This window comes from Peromyscus maniculatus, chromosome 6 (assembly GCF_049852395.1).
Source record: "Peromyscus maniculatus bairdii isolate BWxNUB_F1_BW_parent chromosome 6, HU_Pman_BW_mat_3.1, whole genome shotgun sequence".
Classification (NCBI taxonomy): domain Eukaryota; kingdom Metazoa; phylum Chordata; class Mammalia; order Rodentia; family Cricetidae; genus Peromyscus; species Peromyscus maniculatus.
Window position 1 is genome coordinate 86051104 of NC_134857.1, and position 18580 is coordinate 86069683.

The 18580-nt window shown below is 42.9% G+C and overlaps 1 protein-coding gene, 1 long non-coding RNA gene and 1 other non-coding gene across 3 annotated transcripts; 1 reads left to right on the forward strand and 2 right to left on the reverse strand.

The window, feature by feature from the left end:
• Positions 1-1738: 1738 nt before the first annotated feature.
• Positions 1739-11167, reverse strand: Ddx20 (DEAD-box helicase 20). The gene is made up of 12 exons (XM_042279654.2): positions 10750-11167; positions 10219-10568; positions 9781-9875; positions 7658-7826; positions 6977-7091; positions 6719-6861; positions 6447-6585; positions 6075-6133; positions 4523-4605; positions 4103-4208; positions 3918-4019; positions 1739-3236 (listed from the first exon to the last, which is right to left on the reverse strand). Exons 2-12 carry the CDS (start codon positions 10517-10519, stop codon positions 2071-2073), a joined length of 2478 nt encoding a protein of 825 aa, XP_042135588.1. The 5' UTR covers positions 10520-10568; positions 10750-11167; the 3' UTR covers positions 1739-2070.
• Positions 11168-11557: 390 nt separating this feature from the next.
• On the forward strand, positions 11558-17903 carry LOC121830285 (uncharacterized). The gene is made up of 4 exons (XR_006073431.2): positions 11558-12706; positions 15612-15749; positions 16863-17068; positions 17334-17903. It is a non-coding gene; the product is annotated as an uncharacterized LOC121830285 (long non-coding RNA).
• Trnas-uga (transfer RNA serine (anticodon UGA)) lies at positions 16469-16549 on the reverse strand. The gene has a single exon. It is a non-coding gene; the product is annotated as a tRNA-Ser (tRNA).
• Positions 17904-18580: the final 677 nt, after the last annotated feature.

An 18580-nucleotide genomic window follows, 5' to 3' on the forward strand; every position in this document is an offset into this window, starting at 1 on the left:
GATCTTGAGGAAGCCTGCTCCTCTGGATAACTCTAAGAATGCACATTATTCTTGGAGTAACTAAAAGTAATTTTCTATCAAAAAAAAAAAAAAAAAAAAAGGCAAACACAAAACAAACCTAGAGAGAATCCAATTAATTTCAAGACTAATGGTGGCCTCCTCCCTAATTAGGATGCAGTAGTGTATCCTAATTAAAATCCCCTAGCAATGACAAACTATGAAGTTGGCTCTGTTGTAGGGGGAAGGATAGAAAGAGGTAAGTTCAATTACATAGTAATGACAGCATCTTATTTAAGTGTATAATTAAAATCTCTATTATCTTAGTAATATATTGGACTTAATCTAGGCTTGCCAAATTATTTCATCTAACTTCACAAGTATAGTATTGATTTTTCTGTATGCAACTGACTATGCCAAATCACAGAAATTCAAGCTGAACTGTAACTGTAGAGTTTTCTCTCTGGGTCCCACCAAGTCCCGGCAGTCCAACAGCCCACTTATAAAATAAACACACAGACACTTATATTATTTAAACTGTTTGGCCTAATGGCTCAGGCTTCTAGCTATCTAGTTCTTACATCTTAAATTAATCCATTTCTATAAATCTATACCTTGCCATGTGGTTCATGGATTACTGGCATCTTCACATGCTGCTTGTCATGGCGGTGGCTGGCAGTGTCTCCCTCTGCCTTCCTGTTCTCTCCATTCTCCTGTTAGTCCCACCTATACTTCCTGCCTGGCCACTGGCCAATCAGTGTTTTATTTATTGGTCAATCAGAGCAACACATTTGACATACAGACCATCCCACAGCACTGAACACTGTAAGACTATATCCCAGGGATGTTCCACATTAAATGAAAATGGCTGTGGGTGTTTGCTGACACTAGTGTAAAGGGTCTATACTGCTAACTATGTACATAGCGAAGAACTTTCCTTTCTTAAAGTGAATAATTTCCCAATACATAAGGGATTCTCTCACCTAAAATCTATTTCACAGCAAGATCAGACCAAAAAGTTTAATGATAAAAGAACATTTAGCCTCTAATTATAACTTTTCTAAATCATAATTTGTAGAGGCACTACCAGTTCTGAAAAATGATAGCTCCTCTTAGAGATCCTAGCATTCAAGAAAAAAAAAAAACTCTTTAGCACAAATTAACGATATTATGACATACTATTAGAAGAGCCAGAACAGAATGAACTCATCTTCTAGCAAACACTCAACACTAAGAGCTAGAACTTTTCATTAGCCTACCAACAGAACTAGCAAGTCCACATCTATGCATCTCACATCAAGTCTCAACCTGGGTTGCATAGATGGACTTCAGAGGACCAGGAGCCCTCTGAAATTTTGTTCACAATCCCACTTACGGAATGAGAAATGTTCTTGGGTCGACCTATCTATGGCTTCTAAGAGACTCATTTAGAAGACAAGAAGCAACAAGAAGCTCCCCTTTCTGTGAGCAGCAGAAGGCAGCCACAAGATGACACTGACCTACTTAACACAGTGAAACGTGGGCAGCCTCCACAGCTTCTTCAGGAAGATGAACAGAAAGCATCCAGAACACTCACCTAAATCTGTTTTCACAACTAACGAAACTACCACTGGAAGCAGAGAACATTTAGATTCCTTCCTGCCTAATACTCAAAGATCCACCATGATCAAATTCCCATGAGAATTCAATACAGAAATGTAGTGCAATCCTTTTGTAAGGAAGTCCACAGAATAACATTACATTCAAATTTTAACTTTTTATTTTTTTTTTAAGTAAGGAGTGCCATATGTCACCTTTTAAAAGGCTTCTTTTGGGAACAGTCTACATGAAGTGGCACCTTGGGGGTCTTTAGATCCAAGTTCTAAAAATTCTCTTGCAAGTCTGATGAAACTGAAAAAAAAAAGAATATTCCTGGACCAAGTCAAAAGAATCTGAAAAATAGTTGTGTCCCAGTAGAAAGCCTCAGAGTCCTCTCAAGTTCCTCCAAAATGCCACCATACCCCACTTGCTCTAGGTGAAGAATGCATATCCAATTATGTGTTGAAAGTCAATGGTTTCAGGCACATCCTAACATCACTGGTTACTACGCATCATTTCTTGTAGATAAACTGTATTCATATGGTAGGCAGCCATCCAACTTGGATGTCTCTGAGCATTCCAATAGTATGAGTGGGAAGCAGCAGCATAATATTCCTGCCATGCCCTGTAATATGCTCTCCAGTATTCCTCATAATCCTGGTAGGTATCAGAAAAACTCACATTTGTCTCCCTGTGACAGTCATACCAAGCCTCTTCCTGGGGTTCTGTCTGGACTCGGTAAGAGGAGCGCCGTGGCAGGTTTCTCCGACTCTGCTTAGATCTTTGGTTAGCTCCTTCTTTATGCCTGGCCTTCACCTGGGTTTCAGGAGATTCTTGATACTCTGCTTGAGTTGGAGTATCATTTCCATTTAGAACTTGCTCCAAAGAGAGAGGTCCACCCACAGGTGTACATTCAGAGTCTTTCAACTGAGTGTCAGAAGAGCCTTCCAAGTAAGACTTATTGCCTTTGCTCTGAGAAGAAGTCCTTGAGCTGCAAGAATCACTCTCACTCTCTGAGTCCCCAGACTGGCTACTACTCGCCAATATCTGTACTCTATCTTCAGGAAGTCTATTTCTCACAAAACCATTCTGAGGATTCACAGTCTGAGCCCCAGGCCCCGTGTAGTGGCGGATAATTTCCACGGGTTTTTCTAACCCCTCTTTAATATAGTGCTCATAATCCTCTACCAGTTCTGCAAAAGTCAAAGTGCACGGCTGATGGACTTTGAAGGAAGACAGGCAAGGAATCTTAGGGAGTGAGCCAGGTGAAGCTTCTTTGGCCTGCTGCTGGCTGCTACTGGAGGAGTCCTCAACAGTGGTCTGAACAGAACTCTTCACTTGCTCTTCCAGTTGTGTGGTACAGCCCAACTCTTCGGGTGGAACAGTCTTTTCTATGTTTCCACACTCTGAGTGGCTTTTCACAGGAAGCTTTTGTTTGCTGCTGTGTTTTGATTTGGCTGACACTGTAGATACAGAAGTATTTCTAGGGGAAGGTATTTGGTTACCAGGAATTCTTTGAGTTTGGAAGGCTCTCTCCAGTTTGTGAACTTGCTTTTTGGTGGACTGGGTAGGTGTGCTTGGTAAGATGCATGTATGCATCGCAGCTTTAACTTCCACATCCCAATCCAAGCATTCTTCCATCAGGCCGGGAGGAATGGGATCTATATAGAAAAGAAAGAATACGAATTAAAATTCTCAGCCCAGGCATGGTAGTGCACACCTTTAATCCTAACACCCTGGGGGTAGAGGCAGGTGATCTCTGTGAGTTAGCGGCCTGCCTGGTCTACATATCACAAATCAGGCCAGTCAGGGCTACAGAGTAAGACACTGTCTCAAGAATAAAACTGCAAAGCCTATAGCTTTGGCTCTAATTCAGTAGAATACATTTCATGTGTCAAATAGTTACTTATCTTCTCTACTTATCAGCTGTTAACACTTTTACTTAGCCTACATATTAACCTATGCTTAAATGTCCTAATCTACAAGACACCGATTAGCAACAGCATGTACCTCACAAGCCTGTGGTGAGAATTAAATGAATTAACATATATAGAGTAGACATAATAGACACTATGTGCTATTATTTTTAATATGCCTACCATCACTACAACTGTAAGAATGTCAAAACTTTTGATTTAAAAGGAAGCTAGGCATGGTGGCGCATGAATCTGATCCCAGCACTTGAGAGGCACCTCTGTAAGTTAGAGGCCAATCTGGTCTACATAGTGAGTATCAGGACAGAAAGAACTACAAAGAGACCCTGTCTCAAAATAAACAAACAAACAATAAATAAATAAATAAATAAAACCAGAAGAATGTCAAAAGGAAACAGAAACACACACCTGGTAAAGGGAGAAGGTTGATATTACATTTCTGGGCAATTTTCATCATCATATTTTCTTCTTCCCCCCTACAGCAGTAGGTCACTGTCAGTCCCAACGTTCCTGAGAGAATGGAGTGACATAGTAACACATTTCCACAGAAACAACAGTCATCTCGTTAAAACACTAAACTTCCTTTTCCTTACCAAAGCGGCCAGCTCTGCCAATCCGATGCATGTATGTCTCCCAGTCTAACGGCACATCCAGATTCACTACCAGATTCACCTTCTCAGCATCAATCCCACGGGAGGTCTTGAAGACAATTGTTTGTATTAATTACAGCATGGCTACCAATGTACGCTCTTCTCATATAACCCAAAGTCAGATTTAAAACAGGCAAATATTTAGGATTTGGAGGGAAAAATTCTATTTCTAATGACTAACTAGGACTAAACTATTTCAAAAACAAATCTTAAACATTAAAGGCACTTTAAGAAAGCACCCCACACACACACTGGAAAGCTAATTTTTACGTCTGGCACCTGCTAGATACATGAACTAGGACGGCAATCTAGTGACAACACACACCAAGACCGACAGTCCCTCTGACCTCCCAGGAGCTTTACCAAGTCTGTAGAAATGAGGACTCTGCAATGAAACTGCTTCAGTTTAGCCATAGCGTCAAGGCGCTGATTCTGGTTCATGTTTCCTAGAGAGACCCAAACAAAGGCATTTTACAACTCCTACGCAAGCCGGGTATGGTGGCACACACCTGCTGTCTGTCATCCTAGCACTCAAGACTGAGGCAGAAAGAGAAAGAGTTCAAGGCCAGCCTAGACTCCATAAGATTCCCTCTCAAAAACAGCAACAAAAACTTAAGATATATTTATCAAATCCACAATAAGAATCATAATTCCCAGTCTTACTGTTTTAAATAAATACACCAACCAGTTAATTCTATCCTATGCAAATCTGAGTGCTAAAATCTCAAGTTAGTATTTTTCAAAGTACAGTTTAGGTAATCAATTTGAAATTCAAAAATCAATTTTAAATGGTGACATTACGAAGTTTAACAAATACTTCTTAGGGGAAAAAGTTCTTACCAACTATTTACAAATCTTATTTTAATACTCTGTATATGCCTGTGTCTATGTATCTGACTGTAAATAGCTGCATGGGCCTATGCATTCAGAGGCCAGGAGAGGTCATCAGATCCCCAGGAGCAAAACCACCTGGCTTGTTATGTGGGTGGGTGCTGGAGTCCAAACTCCTGTGCACATGATTGCACAGGAAGTACTTTTAACACCGAGTCCTCTCTATAGCCCACAAAGCTGGTTTTAAAATGTGATCCAGGGCTAAGCTAACAGCCCATTAGGAAATTAGTCTCCCTAGTATCTCATACTGAATATGTTCCAGCAAACAAGTTAAGAATCACACTACAACATATAAAACTGAAAGGATCTCATTAACCAAAAATTCCTTTAAATTTTTTCTATTAATCCAGCAATTAATAAACTCTGTGGATAAAGTGAGTCACTTTTGCCTTCCATAGACCATTAAAGTCAATTCACCAGCTGGAGGTATAGCTTTAGAGAAGAGTACTTACCTAACACACAAAAGACCAAGTCTGATGGTAGGGAGCAGAGGAGATAACTCAGCTAGTCTTAGCATGTTTTCTATGACAGGGTCTTGCTATTCCACTCACACTGGCCTTAATCTTAATATAGTCAAATATGGCCTCAAGCTCATGACCTTCCTGCTCCAGCCTGGAGAGCACATGGAATAACATAACCCTGCTTAAATTTTGCATTTTAATAATGACTTGATTATATGAAGAAACAAAATGTCTTAAGACCATGAAGATAAATTTTCTTTTATAGAATTAAGTCCTTTGCAAATATAACTCAGAGACTTTAATTAAAGTATTTAAGAGTATTTAAGTATCTCTGATTACTGATTTTCTAAGTTGTTACTGTAGACCAAGTTACTCCTTAAAAAAAATTAAAAAAAAAAAAAATCCAGGAGACTGATATCAAATTCCAATGAAAAATAAGCCTGAATTTCCTTTATTATTAGTGCAACCTCACACTCATGAAACAATTCAAAAAGTGATGTTTTTCTCTTGATGTGGAAAGCTTCAAGGCAATACATTAAACAAAAACAAAGAGTTGGACTTGCCTGAAATGCATTCAGTAGGAAAACCTTTAGAAGAAAGGATATCAGCCAAATGTTGAGCTCTACAAGAAAAAAAAGAGATTTACAACTTTCAACTACTGCCTCATGCCTATTCTTTTGTTTTGTTTTGTTTTATTTTGTTTGGTTTTTTTTATGGTTTTTTTGTTTTGTTTTGCTTTTTGTTTTTCGAGACAGGGTTTCTCTGTGTAGCTTTGAGCCTTTCCTGGAACTCACTCTGTAGCCCAGGCTGGCCTCAAACTCACAGAGATCCGCCTGGCTCTGCCTCCCAAGTGCTGGGATTAAAGGCGTGCGCCACCACCTCCAGGCCTTTTTTTCTGTTTTTTTTTTTAAGTTCCCTGGATTAAGTTATATTACCTGCTGTGCAAATTAGAAAACACCAAGGCTTGATTAAATGGGATTCTACTGAAAAGTTCCTGTAAGTGCTGAGTCTTTTCCTCAAAAATCTTATGAGCCAAAGGGTAAGAATTGACAACTTGGTAGTACTGCTTCAAACCTACAAAGAAGTCAAAAGTCCCCAGTTAAAACACATCTGATGAATTCCAATGGCAACTATGATGTGGTCATAGCCAATTAGACAAGGGAAGCTCCACAATGTCATACACTAATACTGTAAAATCTATACATACCTATGAGGCTTGGATCACTGGGATTCAATCTTACAAATGTGGGATCTCTCATATACCTTGTCAAAGCATTAGCCAAAAATTCAGGATAAGTAGCAGATACTGCCAACATCTGTTTACTGGCAGGTAAAGAAGAATAAATCCAACTGTAAATACAAGAAAACATAGACCATGAAAACTATGCAGACAGCAAACACTACCTGGAAAAAGTACAGACGGACACTTAGACACACATTTTTCTAGTCAAGTTAGTTTTCTTACTTTATTTGCTCCTGGAAGCTGCCTTCTTCTAAGAGCTTGTCTGCTTCATCAAGAATAAAGAGACGGATACTGCCCGGATTCAGGTAGTCAAGTTCTATGAGCTGTTTAATTCTTCCTATATGCCAGAAAAACAGCAAAGCCTGAAATACTTATGACATATCAAATCTGTACAAACAAACCTCAGGAATGCTTTACTGTATTTATCCACAGGTGAATTTTATACTGCTGAATTTCCTCACAGTGCACATTCACACACTAACTCGCAATCTTACTAATCTTAAATTCTCATCTTGCCTGAATCCCCCACCCTACACACTTTTCATCCCTGATAAATATGGAAAACAAACATCACTGCTATCAAAAGACATAAATGCTAAAACACTGAATTCTAGAGTCTGAGTGACTGACGAGCAAATTACCATCGAGAACAACAAAAATCTCAATCCATGGCTTAGACAAGTTTCCTCCAAGTCATATCACATCTCAGAAGCCTAGCCCATATGTATTTTCAAACATGCTTTAGAATGGAGATAAACAGATTCTGTTGATAATCCAGCCACATGTCTCACTGGTCTAATGTTCTTCCCTTCTAGTCAAAGTCGTTATCCCCATCATCAAAGACTCCCATCCAGTGTTCAATTCCTCAAGAACTTCAGCTACCAACAGGTATTAATAACTTACCAGGAGATCCAACAGCAATATGACACTTTTTAAGTCTGGTTTTGTCTTGAGATAATGGAGTCCCTCCAATAAAGACATGACATTCTAACCCTTCCATTTTTATTCCAATGGAAGTAATTACAGAATGTATCTGAACAGCAATTTCTCTTGTGGGAGCCAATATCAAAATCTAAAATAAATTGTAAAATATTACTTTAACAAGTCAGAGGAATACATGAGTGATGCATTCATTGCATGCTGCACTACTTTTCATTTTAAGACAAGAGAAAATAAATTCCATGCATTTACTAAGTTAATTTATTTTTTTCTTTCCTTTTTTTTTTTTTTTTTTTTTTTTTTTTGATTTTTCGAGACAGGGTTTCTCTGTGAAATCAGTCCTGGCTGTCCTGGAACTCACTCTGTAGACCAGGCTGGCCTTGAACTCACAGTCACAGAGACCCACCTGCCTCTGCCTCCTGAGTGCTGGGATTAAAGGCGTGCACCACCACTGCCCGGCTTACTCAGTTAATTATTAAGAACCTACTATATGGGAGAAAACATACAAGTTGTAAAGAATTTCTCTTGGCACTCTGGTTATAATATAAACAAAAAAATATATACATGTAATAGCAAGTAATAAAAAGTATGATTAAAAAAATCAAATAGGGAAAAAAGAAAGACCTGACAAGGGAAGTCATTTTAAACGGGGTGATCAGAAAGCCTGTCTGAAGTGAGGTGTGTTGGCATACACCTGTGATTCCACCATGCTGAAAGAGATAATGGAGGACTGCCTCAAATTGAAAACTAGTCTATGTTGCAAGTTTCGGTCCATCTAAAACTATGGATGGAGAGTGTGCCTTCCTCCAACAAACAAACAAAAGAATTTTAAGAGCTCCATAAGGAAGTAACATTTGAGAAGAGCTAGTTGTGAGACATACCAGATGAAAAGAAAAAGTAAATTCAAAGGCCTTAAGATACACATGAGGAACAGCAAAAAGGCCCATGTATGAGATAAATTTTAAGAGGAATCTATCTCAGAGCTAACTCCCAGGGTTAGGTCCCAAAGGCCATGAGAGCCACACATAGTAAAAACTGCAATATAACAACTGGAGAACATACATGCTGTCACTGTAAGAAAATACTGCTTGAGCCGGGCAGTGGTGGCACACACCTTTAATCCCAGCACTTGGGAGGCAGAGCCAGGTGGATTTCTGTGACTTAACGGCCAGCCCGGGCTACAGATTGAGTTCCAGGAAAGGCGCAAAGCTACACAGAGAAATCCTGTCTCAAAAAACCAAACCAAACAAACAAAATACTGTTTGGGGAAAAAAAAAAAAAAAAAAAGACTAGGAAATAATAAAAATGTTTTTTTAAAGTCCATCCCTTAACTCTGGGTACACACCACACACGGGGTTCTCTGGTACTTTGATCTCTTTTTTTCTTAAATTTCCCAACTTAAAAAAATTATGTAGTGTTACTTTGATACACACACACTTTCAATAATATCAAAAACCTTAACTAAAATATGAATTTTACTTAGGTTTAGGATTTGGTATGCTGCCAAATATCACAAGCCAAAACTCTCAAACACAACCTAATTTACAAATAGACCAGCCACTGTCCTTAAGAAGTATTTCAGTATCTCCCAGAATTTGGTAGATACAGAACTCAAAAAGGTTCCTAGACAACAAGGGCACACCTTTAATCCCAGCACTTGGGAGGCAGAGGCAGGAGGATCTCTGTGAGTTCCAGAGCAAGTTTCAGGACAGCCAAGGCTACACAGAGAAACCCTCTAGAAAAAACAAAACAAACAAAAAAACCCAACCATACGAAGTGCTTCCATAGCATATTATATAAACCAAAACTTGTACCTTCTATGTCTAACCCCAATCTAGTACGGAAAGTTTTTAACTGCATAATGATTTTACAAGTTTTTTATTGCATAATGATTTTAATTGACACATATTCAAGATGTAATTACAGAAAATTCCAAATTTAAAAAACTGATATTCACTTCTGTAATTTTCATATGGCTTGGCTTCCATTCAAACTCACCATCTGTGAGGAGTTAAGTTTTTCCTAAGTCTAGCTAGTGTCCACGTGCTACACACACACCCCCTCTGGATCCTCTGAGTTAAACTCACCTGAGTACTACAGTTTTCAAGAATAAGAGAGTCCAGAGCAATGGTGGAGAATACACAAGTTTTCCCAGTGCCAGACTTAGCTTGAACAATCAAATCTGAGGAAGAAAAAAAAATATAGCTATCGTTAGCTAGATTCACTGAAGCAACTAGACACCGATACGGGATCAGGGAACGACCAGGTTCTCTCCTAAGACCACCTAGCTGTCACCTGCATTTTTTAGTTGACTCTCAAACGCGCACGAGGCGTGCCTGGCCCCTCAACCAACCACCGAGCCATTTCCCCGGGCCCCGAATCTCTAACCGCTGATCTTCTCCAACTTGGACTCCATGCGACAAAGTCAATGGCGCGCCTAGAGCCTCGCCGAGCCCCGCAACGGCGCCGACCCGGAGCCCTCGCGGGCCGCGCCGCCCCGTCCCCCGGGGGACCCCGGCCCTCACCGAGCCCGCAGCGCCCCAGCGGGATGGCCTTGAGCTGCACGGGAGACGGCCTCTCGAAACCGGCCGCCCGCAGCCCCTCCAGCACCGGCCGCGACAGGAGCAGCGACTCGAAATCCGCGGGCTCCGCCAGCACCACGTCCCCCGTACGCGTCCTCGGCCCGCCGATGTCGTGAGCCGTCCGCAGGCTCCACGGGGAGCTGGGAGCCGGCTCCGCAGCCGGCGCCGGCCCGGCCACACGCTCGGCCGCCATAGCGGACTCCGCGGTTGTCAAGGCCGCCGGGGCTTCAAAAGCCGCCGCCATGGTAGCCGCGCCTCCAGATCTCGCGATGTTTAGAGTTGAGGCGGGGCTCCTGGGAGCGAGAAGAGGAAAAACTTTATTGTCAGTTTCCCCGAGGAGACACGAACACACCTGGCCTGGAAGTGGAGGGGAGGAACGGAAGTCGGAGGCTGACACGCTGTAGGTGGGTGGGGGGAAAAAAAAAAAATGTAGCCTGAGGAAGAGGCGGGAAGAGCGAAGGAAGATGAGGCTACCAGTGTTGCCGCCTGCGGCCTGCAGAGGGCGTCGCGTGCCCGCGGTGGGCGCCGCCCGCCTCCCGCGGCTCTGACGGACGGGCTGCGCGGCGCTGGCTGCTCCGGAATCCGGCGCTCCGGGCGCGCTTTGTGACGCAGCGCGCGCGTCAGTCTCGGCCGCCTCGCTGGGGTCCGCTGCCCGGGTCTAGCCCAAGTCTTCGCTCTCCGCGCCCTTTCCCGCTGTCCCTCGGTGCCCGCAGACAGCGCCCCGGAACACGGCCAGACGGGGTTTACCGCGCTAGCACCGTCCTGTCACGTCGGTGCCCCGGCCCCTTAGCACAGTGCGGGGCGCGTGACTGGAGCCTCCTAGCATCTCGAAGTGGAAGCCTGACTGGACTGCCAAGTCCCAGGCTCCGCTTGAGCGCTCTCTTGAAACTCTGGGCTAATAGACGTCTCGGGTTCAACGCATCTTTTGTGCGCCCTTCCTTCCGATCTCGGGTGGGCAGCTAGCTCATCACTTCCCCTTCCCCTAGATCCGCTCACACGTCGCCTTGCTTAAGAGGTCTGCCTTGAAATCTTCAGTCACCCTCATCCTGTCTGCTCCCTGGCCTTTCCGATTATTCCTGTTCTTTGATTTTGGGTTTGATTGGCTTAGTTGGTTGGCTTTTTTTTTTTTTTTTTTTTTTAAAGACAGAGTCTCCCTATGCAGCTCAGGCTGGCCTCAAATTGGAAATTCTGCCTCAACTTGCCAAGTGATGACAGGTGTGTGCCACACCGCACCTGGTCACTCTTCACGATACAACTACCTAAAATATTTACTGAAGACGGGGACCTATTCTGACTTGTTCCCTTTTCCCCTTCGTAGGAAAAACAAAATCAGAAACATTAAACAATACTGTTTTCCTCTCTCAAAATGCTCACACAGACCTGCACAGAGTTTTGTTTCATAGCCGATTCTAAATAGCACGTTGACAAGACCTATCACAAACCTCATTTGTCCTTATGTGTAATTCTGGTCTTGTTTCCCATACATGCACTGATGTCCCCACATCCCACTTGTGTTGAAATATCTGGCTAGGAAATTCACTAAAAGAGGGAACTGAAGATGGATGCTGTTTGCTTACTAATTTACAAAACACTAAGCAAGCACCCACTATCCATATGAAGGAAGGGGAACTTATAAGATACTAAAAATCACAACTAATAAGGAACTAATATGGCACTAAAGATCACAGGCTTTCTCCTAGTTGCCCACATCTTTCATCCACCTAATCCACAAATTACAAATCTGAGAATTCTTTTTTGCTTTGCTACACCCTCTTTCTAACAATTTACTGGCTGATAATGTCTCCAAATATCTCTTCTACTCCTTTTCAATATATATTTACTCTTGGTCTTTTGGTCATTCTAACTATTGCACCCTTCCCTATTGGCCTCCCCATTCAGAATCTTCTCTGTCCAGACCATGCACCCCAGAGGCATTGAAATGACTTCCTTTGTCTGCTTTTCTTTTTCCTAAGGGTTGAAGCAGCAACTTTGGCATACTAAACAAACACTTCACTATTTAAGCACATTCCCATCAAAGAGTGACTCATTCCTCACTTCTTCCTTCCTCTCTTAGTTTCTTTTCCTGTTGCTGTGACAAAGTACTTTGAGAAAAGCAACTTAAGGGAAAAGGTTTTCTTTTGTTTTGTTTTTCTGGACCATGGTTCATGGTACAGTCCATGATGGTAGGAAACTCAAGGCAGTATTGAACTTGAAGTATTGAAGTTGAACTTGAAGCAATTGGTCACATTACATCTTGAAAGAAGTGGACAGAGAACAATGAAGACCCGCTAGTGAGAAGCTGCTTTCTCCACTTTATACACACCAGAATCCTCTGCCTAGAGAATGATCCTGCCCACATTAAGATTGGTCTTCCTACATCAACTAACTTAATGGCTCATCACCCACAGGCTGCTCAAAGGCCCATCTCCAGGTAATTCTAGATCCTGTCAAGTGGGCAGCTAATACCATTACAGTTCCTTTCTTTTTTCAATATATTTACCCACTCGTGTTCATACCATCATTAGAAACAAAAACTTGTTTTAAAGTAGATGAAAGGATAAATAAAGTATGCAATTTACAGTGGGATAGTAAGCAGCCTTGTAACGGAGGAAAATTTTGATAAATACTACAAAATGGATGACCCTTGAGGACCTAATTCCAAGTGAAGTCAGCCAATTGGAGAAGGACAACTACTGTATGCTTCCATTTGTGTGAGCCCACTAAGTGAATCAGAGTCATAGATGTAGAAAATACAGTTGTTGTTAGCAAGAGTAAGGAGATGAGCAAAGCAGAGTTGATATTTAACAGATTTAGAGTTGGAGATTGCAAGACAAAAAAGTGTGGGAGATCCTGCTTCATATCAATGTAACTCTACTTAGTACTTGAAATGTACACCTAAAAATCGCCAAGATGCTAAACTTGACCACAATACGTTTAAAATCTTAGCCTTCAAAAAGCTTCTGCCATTATGGAAGATGGCTCCTCAGGCAAAGGTGCTTGCTTCCAAGCCTGACTACTTGAGTTCCATCCAGGGACCCGCATGGTGGAAGGAGAAAACTGGCTCCTGCGAGTTATCCTCTGACCTCCACATACATGCTGCCATATGCATACACCCACACACATGCACATGCATACTCAATTTTTTTATTCTACTGGTACAGTATATCCAGTACTCTGATTTTTAATGTGTAATGAAAAATACCCATAAGAATGCATACTATATTAATAAAGGCATTTACCCTTAAGAAGTGGGAAGAGAGGATTCAAGTATTCACTTTGTCTATTTTGATACTATTTGGCATTTTCAGAAGGAAAGACATTTTGAACGTAGTTTTTAAAACCATCAAAATGAGATGAATTGAGTTGATAGTGAACCAGTTATATAAGAGCAGCTAGACAAGGCAGCTGGTGTGTCTAGTCCAGAACTTGAGAAGCTGAGGCCGGAGGATCAGCACAAGTTTGAGGCCAGCCTAGGGTACATAGTGAGTTCTAGACCAGCCTGGGCTACAGAGTAAATACACACCTGGAAAGAATCATTGATCATATCTTTAACAAGATCACTGATTTTGTCTTCGGGTACTCTATCTTGTGCCTCATGCTTCAGGATTGTAATCCATAAAATAAAAACAGGGAAATAAGCTCCTATAATCTCGAGCCTTGAAGTTCTTCTGGTGGGATGTTCTGAGGATGAACAGGGAAGCAAAGCAAATAGAATGGAGATGACAGTGCTGTTGATCTTAATGATGATGGAGGACAATTGTGATAGTGGTGAGTGAGATGAATGTGGTAATGGTGGCCATGGAGATAGCTAACATTTATTAAGCTCTCTTCTTGGAGGGAAATTACAACCATGCGAGATGGATGCTACCATCTCCATTCTACAGTTAAAGAAGGTAAGACACTTAACCAGCTGCAATGCCTATTTACCACAATAGTATTATGGCAAAATGTCCATAGAGGCACAATAGTGGCACTCACATCTTGGTGGTAACTAACAGCTGTCTAATTGGACTGAAGGTCCAGTCAACAGCAGCAAAGTCACACCTGGTATAGAAACCTAACTTCCTGGGACTAATGAGTTCATGGATCATAAAAGAGAATATACTATTACCACTTTGCTAGACCATCATAATTCCTAATTACATTTTAAATCTTAGTCTTAAACACTCAGGCAAGTGTAGCTAACACCCCTCATCAAAGAAGCTTATCTTAGCCAGACAGTGGTAGCACATGCCTTTAATCCCAGTACTCGGGAGTCAGAGGCAGGTGGATCTCTAAGTTCAAGGCCAGCCTGGTCTACAGAGTGAGTTGGAGGACAGCCAGAGCTACACAGAGAACCCCTGTCTCAAAAAACCAAAAGAGGAGCCGGGCGGTGGTGGCGCACGCCTTTAATCCCAGCACTCGGGAGGCTGAGGCAGGAGGATCTCTGTGAGTTCGAGGCCAGCCTGGTCTCCAAAGTGAGTTCCAGGAAAGGCGCAAAGCTACACAGAGAAACCCTGTCTCGAAAAACCAAAAAAAAAAAAAAAAAAAAAAAAAAAGAGGAAGAGGAGGAGGAGGAAAGAAGGAAGAAGCTTCTCTTTGCAGCAAATGGAGCCCATGGTGGAAAATACAACTGGACACAATGTGGAGATCAATGGATCAGCCCAGTACCAGTGGAAACCTCTACAGCACAGCTCCTGCATCTCTGTCTCAGGGAGAATCTCAGAAGAGGAAGCAAAAAGATTACAAGAACCCAGTATGTCTGGGAGTCCTCTGTGAAACAGTTTCCCCTAGAAATGGCTATATAAACAAGATCAGGACAATAATAGTATCAATAGACATGCTAACACAGAATTGGGGATACCTCATGGGTTCCATCCCTAGAAAAAGAACTGCTGAGAGAGAGAGAATTAGCATCTTCCAGGGATGATTCCCTTTATTGGGTATCCAATACAAAGTGGTCAGCCCTGAAGCCATACCCACAAACAACAAAAGCAGACTCAGCAAGTTGTGTTTATATATTTGTGCATACATATACGTGTGTGTGTGTGTGTGTGTGTGTGTGTGTGTGTGTGTGTGTGTAACAATAATAAAAAGAGTATCAATTTGAGAGTGGGAGGTGTAGAGAAGTTTGAGGAAAGGGACTTAGGAGGGGCTAGAGGGTAAAAAAGGAAGGGGGAACATAATTCTATTTCAGTTAAAACTATTTTGTAAAAAGGGAGGTGGAAAACCGAGATGACATCATTCCAAGTCCACATGGCTCTGGTCTCAGGCCTAAGCATGAGGAACATGCCCAGGACCCTCTTTCCTGAAGGATCTTCCTAAGATTTACAGGAGCCCTGAAATTACCTCCTCAGCTACGGAAAGGAAGTGACTGGGCAGAACTGAACAGAGTCTGGGGCAAGGATGACTTCCAGCAGAAGGAATGGACTGCATAGGCCTGTGCACAGTGATGGCACACAGACAAGGATCTGGGAGAAGTCCTCAGTGGCCAGGTAGGAATCAGTTCTTTTCCCCCATCATGTGGGTCCTGGAAACTGAATTTAGATCATCAGGCTTGGCAGCAAATGCATTTACCCACTGAGCAATCTTGCTGGGTCCATTGGAAGTATATTTATTTTTCTAAACAATGTGTGCCCGTCTAACTACAGGTTACAAAAGATGTATATTAATACAGAAGGGGGAAGGGATTACATATGCGGCAATTAAGAGTCTTCCACAGCTTCCCAGAGTTGGCAAAATCTTAAAAAACTAGAGAATGAATAGAAGTTGTTGCTTGTATCACAGAAGGAGAAATCAGAGGCCTTAAGATGCAGAAGACCACAGCACATTTCTTTTAATTTTTACTTTTTTGTGAATGAACGTTTTGCCTGCATGAGTGTCTGTAAATCCTTCGTGTTCCTGGTGCCCAAGGAAGCCAGAAAAGGGTGTTCGATCCCCTGGAATTGGAGTCACAGACAGTTGTGAGCTGCCATGTGGGTTCTGGGAATTGAATCTGGGTCCTCAATAAGAGCAGTCTTTTTTTGTTTGTTTGGTTGGTTGGTTTTGGCTTTGGTTTTTCGAGATAGGGTTTCTCTGTGTAGTTTTGGTGCCTGTCCTGGATCTCGTTCTGTAGACCAGGCTGGCCTCAAACTCACAGAGATCTGCCTGCCTCTGCCTCCCGAGTGCTGGGATTAAAGGCGTGCGCCACCACCACCTGGCTAAAACACAACTATGCAGTCAGCAGGATTCGAACCTGCTGGGGAGCCCCCAATGGATTTCAAGTCCATCGCCTTAACCACTCTGCCACAACTACAAGAGTTTTTTGTTTTGTTTTGTTTTGTTTTTGGTTTGTTTGTTTGTTTGTTTTATCACTGAGCCACCTCTCCAGATCTCATAGCACATTCTGGAATATCTTAGAATGAAAATAGAGGGAAAGTATTAGTTGCTTTTCTCATTGTTTTGAGAAAACACCTGACAGAAGCAACTTCAGTGGGGAGAGATTTATTTCGTTTATAAATTCCGAGGGTGCCGTCCGTCCATCATGGCCTGGAAGGCAGGGCAGCTGGGGTAGTTGGAACACTTCGGTCTGTGGCTTCGGGAGCTGTTGCTGCACTATTTGTTCACAGCTCGGCAAACCAGAAAGCAGACGGTAGGACCAGACGGCGGGCTGAACCATAATCCTCGAGGCCCGCTCTCGGTGGCCTACACCCCTTATCCAGGCCTCATGTCCTCCGTGTCCCCAAAACTGCAACACACGCTGGGGACCGGGTGTTCAACGGGGGACATTTCTCGTTCAAACTCTACCAGAGGGAGCTTTGAGACGGTATGAGAGGTAAGCTGATGGCCAGGCTTTATTACCCACAGAGACTTTGAGTGCCATGGAAGGCAGCTATTGCTCTCGGGTAAGTCCTCAGAAGAGAAAAGACCCTGCTCAGGGTGCCAGATCTGCCTAAGCAGCAAAGCCCAGACTCCTGCTTCTGCCTGTCCTAAAAGAGCTGGCAGCCCAGCTGGGGAAAAAATGATCAAGTATGAAATATGCAAGTAGCACAAGCTGGTATAAAAATCATATGCAAAACTGACTTTTTTTTTTTTTTCAGGTCCTTCGTTGCTCAAAGTGTGGCTGTCATGTGGGAGTGAGAAGTTCTGAGAAAATGAGAGAAACAGCCTTGGGGATTCACAGAGCAATGACTTTCTTCTCTGTCCTTCTCATCCCTACACCAAGTCAAAGTGCTTTAGAGGATGCATCAAACTCAGGAAAACTGCAAGCTGCATGTGTTCATTCCCTGAGTCCAGCACTTAGGTGGAGGTGTTGGTACCTGGAGCTGAAGCTGGCGTCCCTGGGAGAGGTGGGGCCGATAGTCTCTACTTCTCCTGTGGGATGCAGCTTCTCCCCCAACCCCAACTCCTCAGGCAGTGGGGGTGGCAGGGGAGCTTAGCAGGCAGACAAGTCTCAGGAAGCTATTCTGGGTAATAGAACAGTCTGTGTAGGGGCGTGGAAGCATGAGGAACTTTAATAGCTTAAAGAAGGTAAGTCCTTCGGTGTGAACGGAGGCTGGGATGGCAGCAGTTCCGGGAAATGAGGCTAGAGGGATGTATTGGCTCCATGTTATGGAACGCCTCGTTTGGTACCGCAAGGAATATAAAATGAGCTTGTCATGCTCTTCCAACGAGGGTCCTGTTATGTAACAGCGAAGAGAAACAGTTGGAAATGGAAATGGGGCTTGATTCACCGGAAACTGGAGGAGGTAGATCTTAATTTGCAAACCCGAGTGCATCACTAAGCTTCCTATCTACTGAGGCAGATAATGGCAATGCCCACTTTGCACCTGGATTTGCATACCTGCCGGCCCCTGGGCCTTGTTTTCTAAGCTCCAGCACTGCCTGTGGACCGCTTACCCTGAACCTCAAGGCAGAGTGTCCCCAGACTTCTCCAGTTTCCCTGTCCTGTTCTCCAGTTCATGTGCAGTAAAGGAACATAACCTTGCCTCAAATTTGTCAAAAAAAAAAAAAAAAAAAAACATCATATGCCCTCTAGGCAGAATGTGTTGTTTCATGACCCTGTTCAATCCTGGATGTCATTTCCTAACATGGAGAATAATCTTTTTACAAATGTCCCATGGCCACATCAGTGCTATCTCCAGTGTTTCCTCAGAATGGAATTGGGCATGGGGAATATGTACAAAGGTCTAAGCCCTCCAGTTTGCACTGCCACCTCTGGTTAAGGGAGTTTGCATGGCTGACTTTGGGATTAGAGCCCTAGGCAGTCCTCCCACATACACTCTGACCAGATTCCCCTCCGCTCAGGGCCCGAGTTGATTGATTGCCCCCATCTAACACCACTGCC

Excerpts from the sequence above, each read along its gene's own strand:
- Ddx20 (XM_042279654.2), bottom strand. The coding sequence starts at position 10,519 with ATGGCGGCGGCTTTTGAAGCCCCGGCGGCCTTGACAACCGCGGAGTCC. Across the intron at positions 7,827-9,780 it reads TTGAAAACTGTAGTACTCAG|ATTTTGATATTGGCTCCCAC; the intron begins GTGAGTTTAACT and ends AATTTATTTTAG. Across the intron at positions 4,606-6,074 it reads TCCTACTGAATGCATTTCAG|GAAACATGAACCAGAATCAG; the intron begins GCAAGTCCAACT and ends GGGTCTCTCTAG.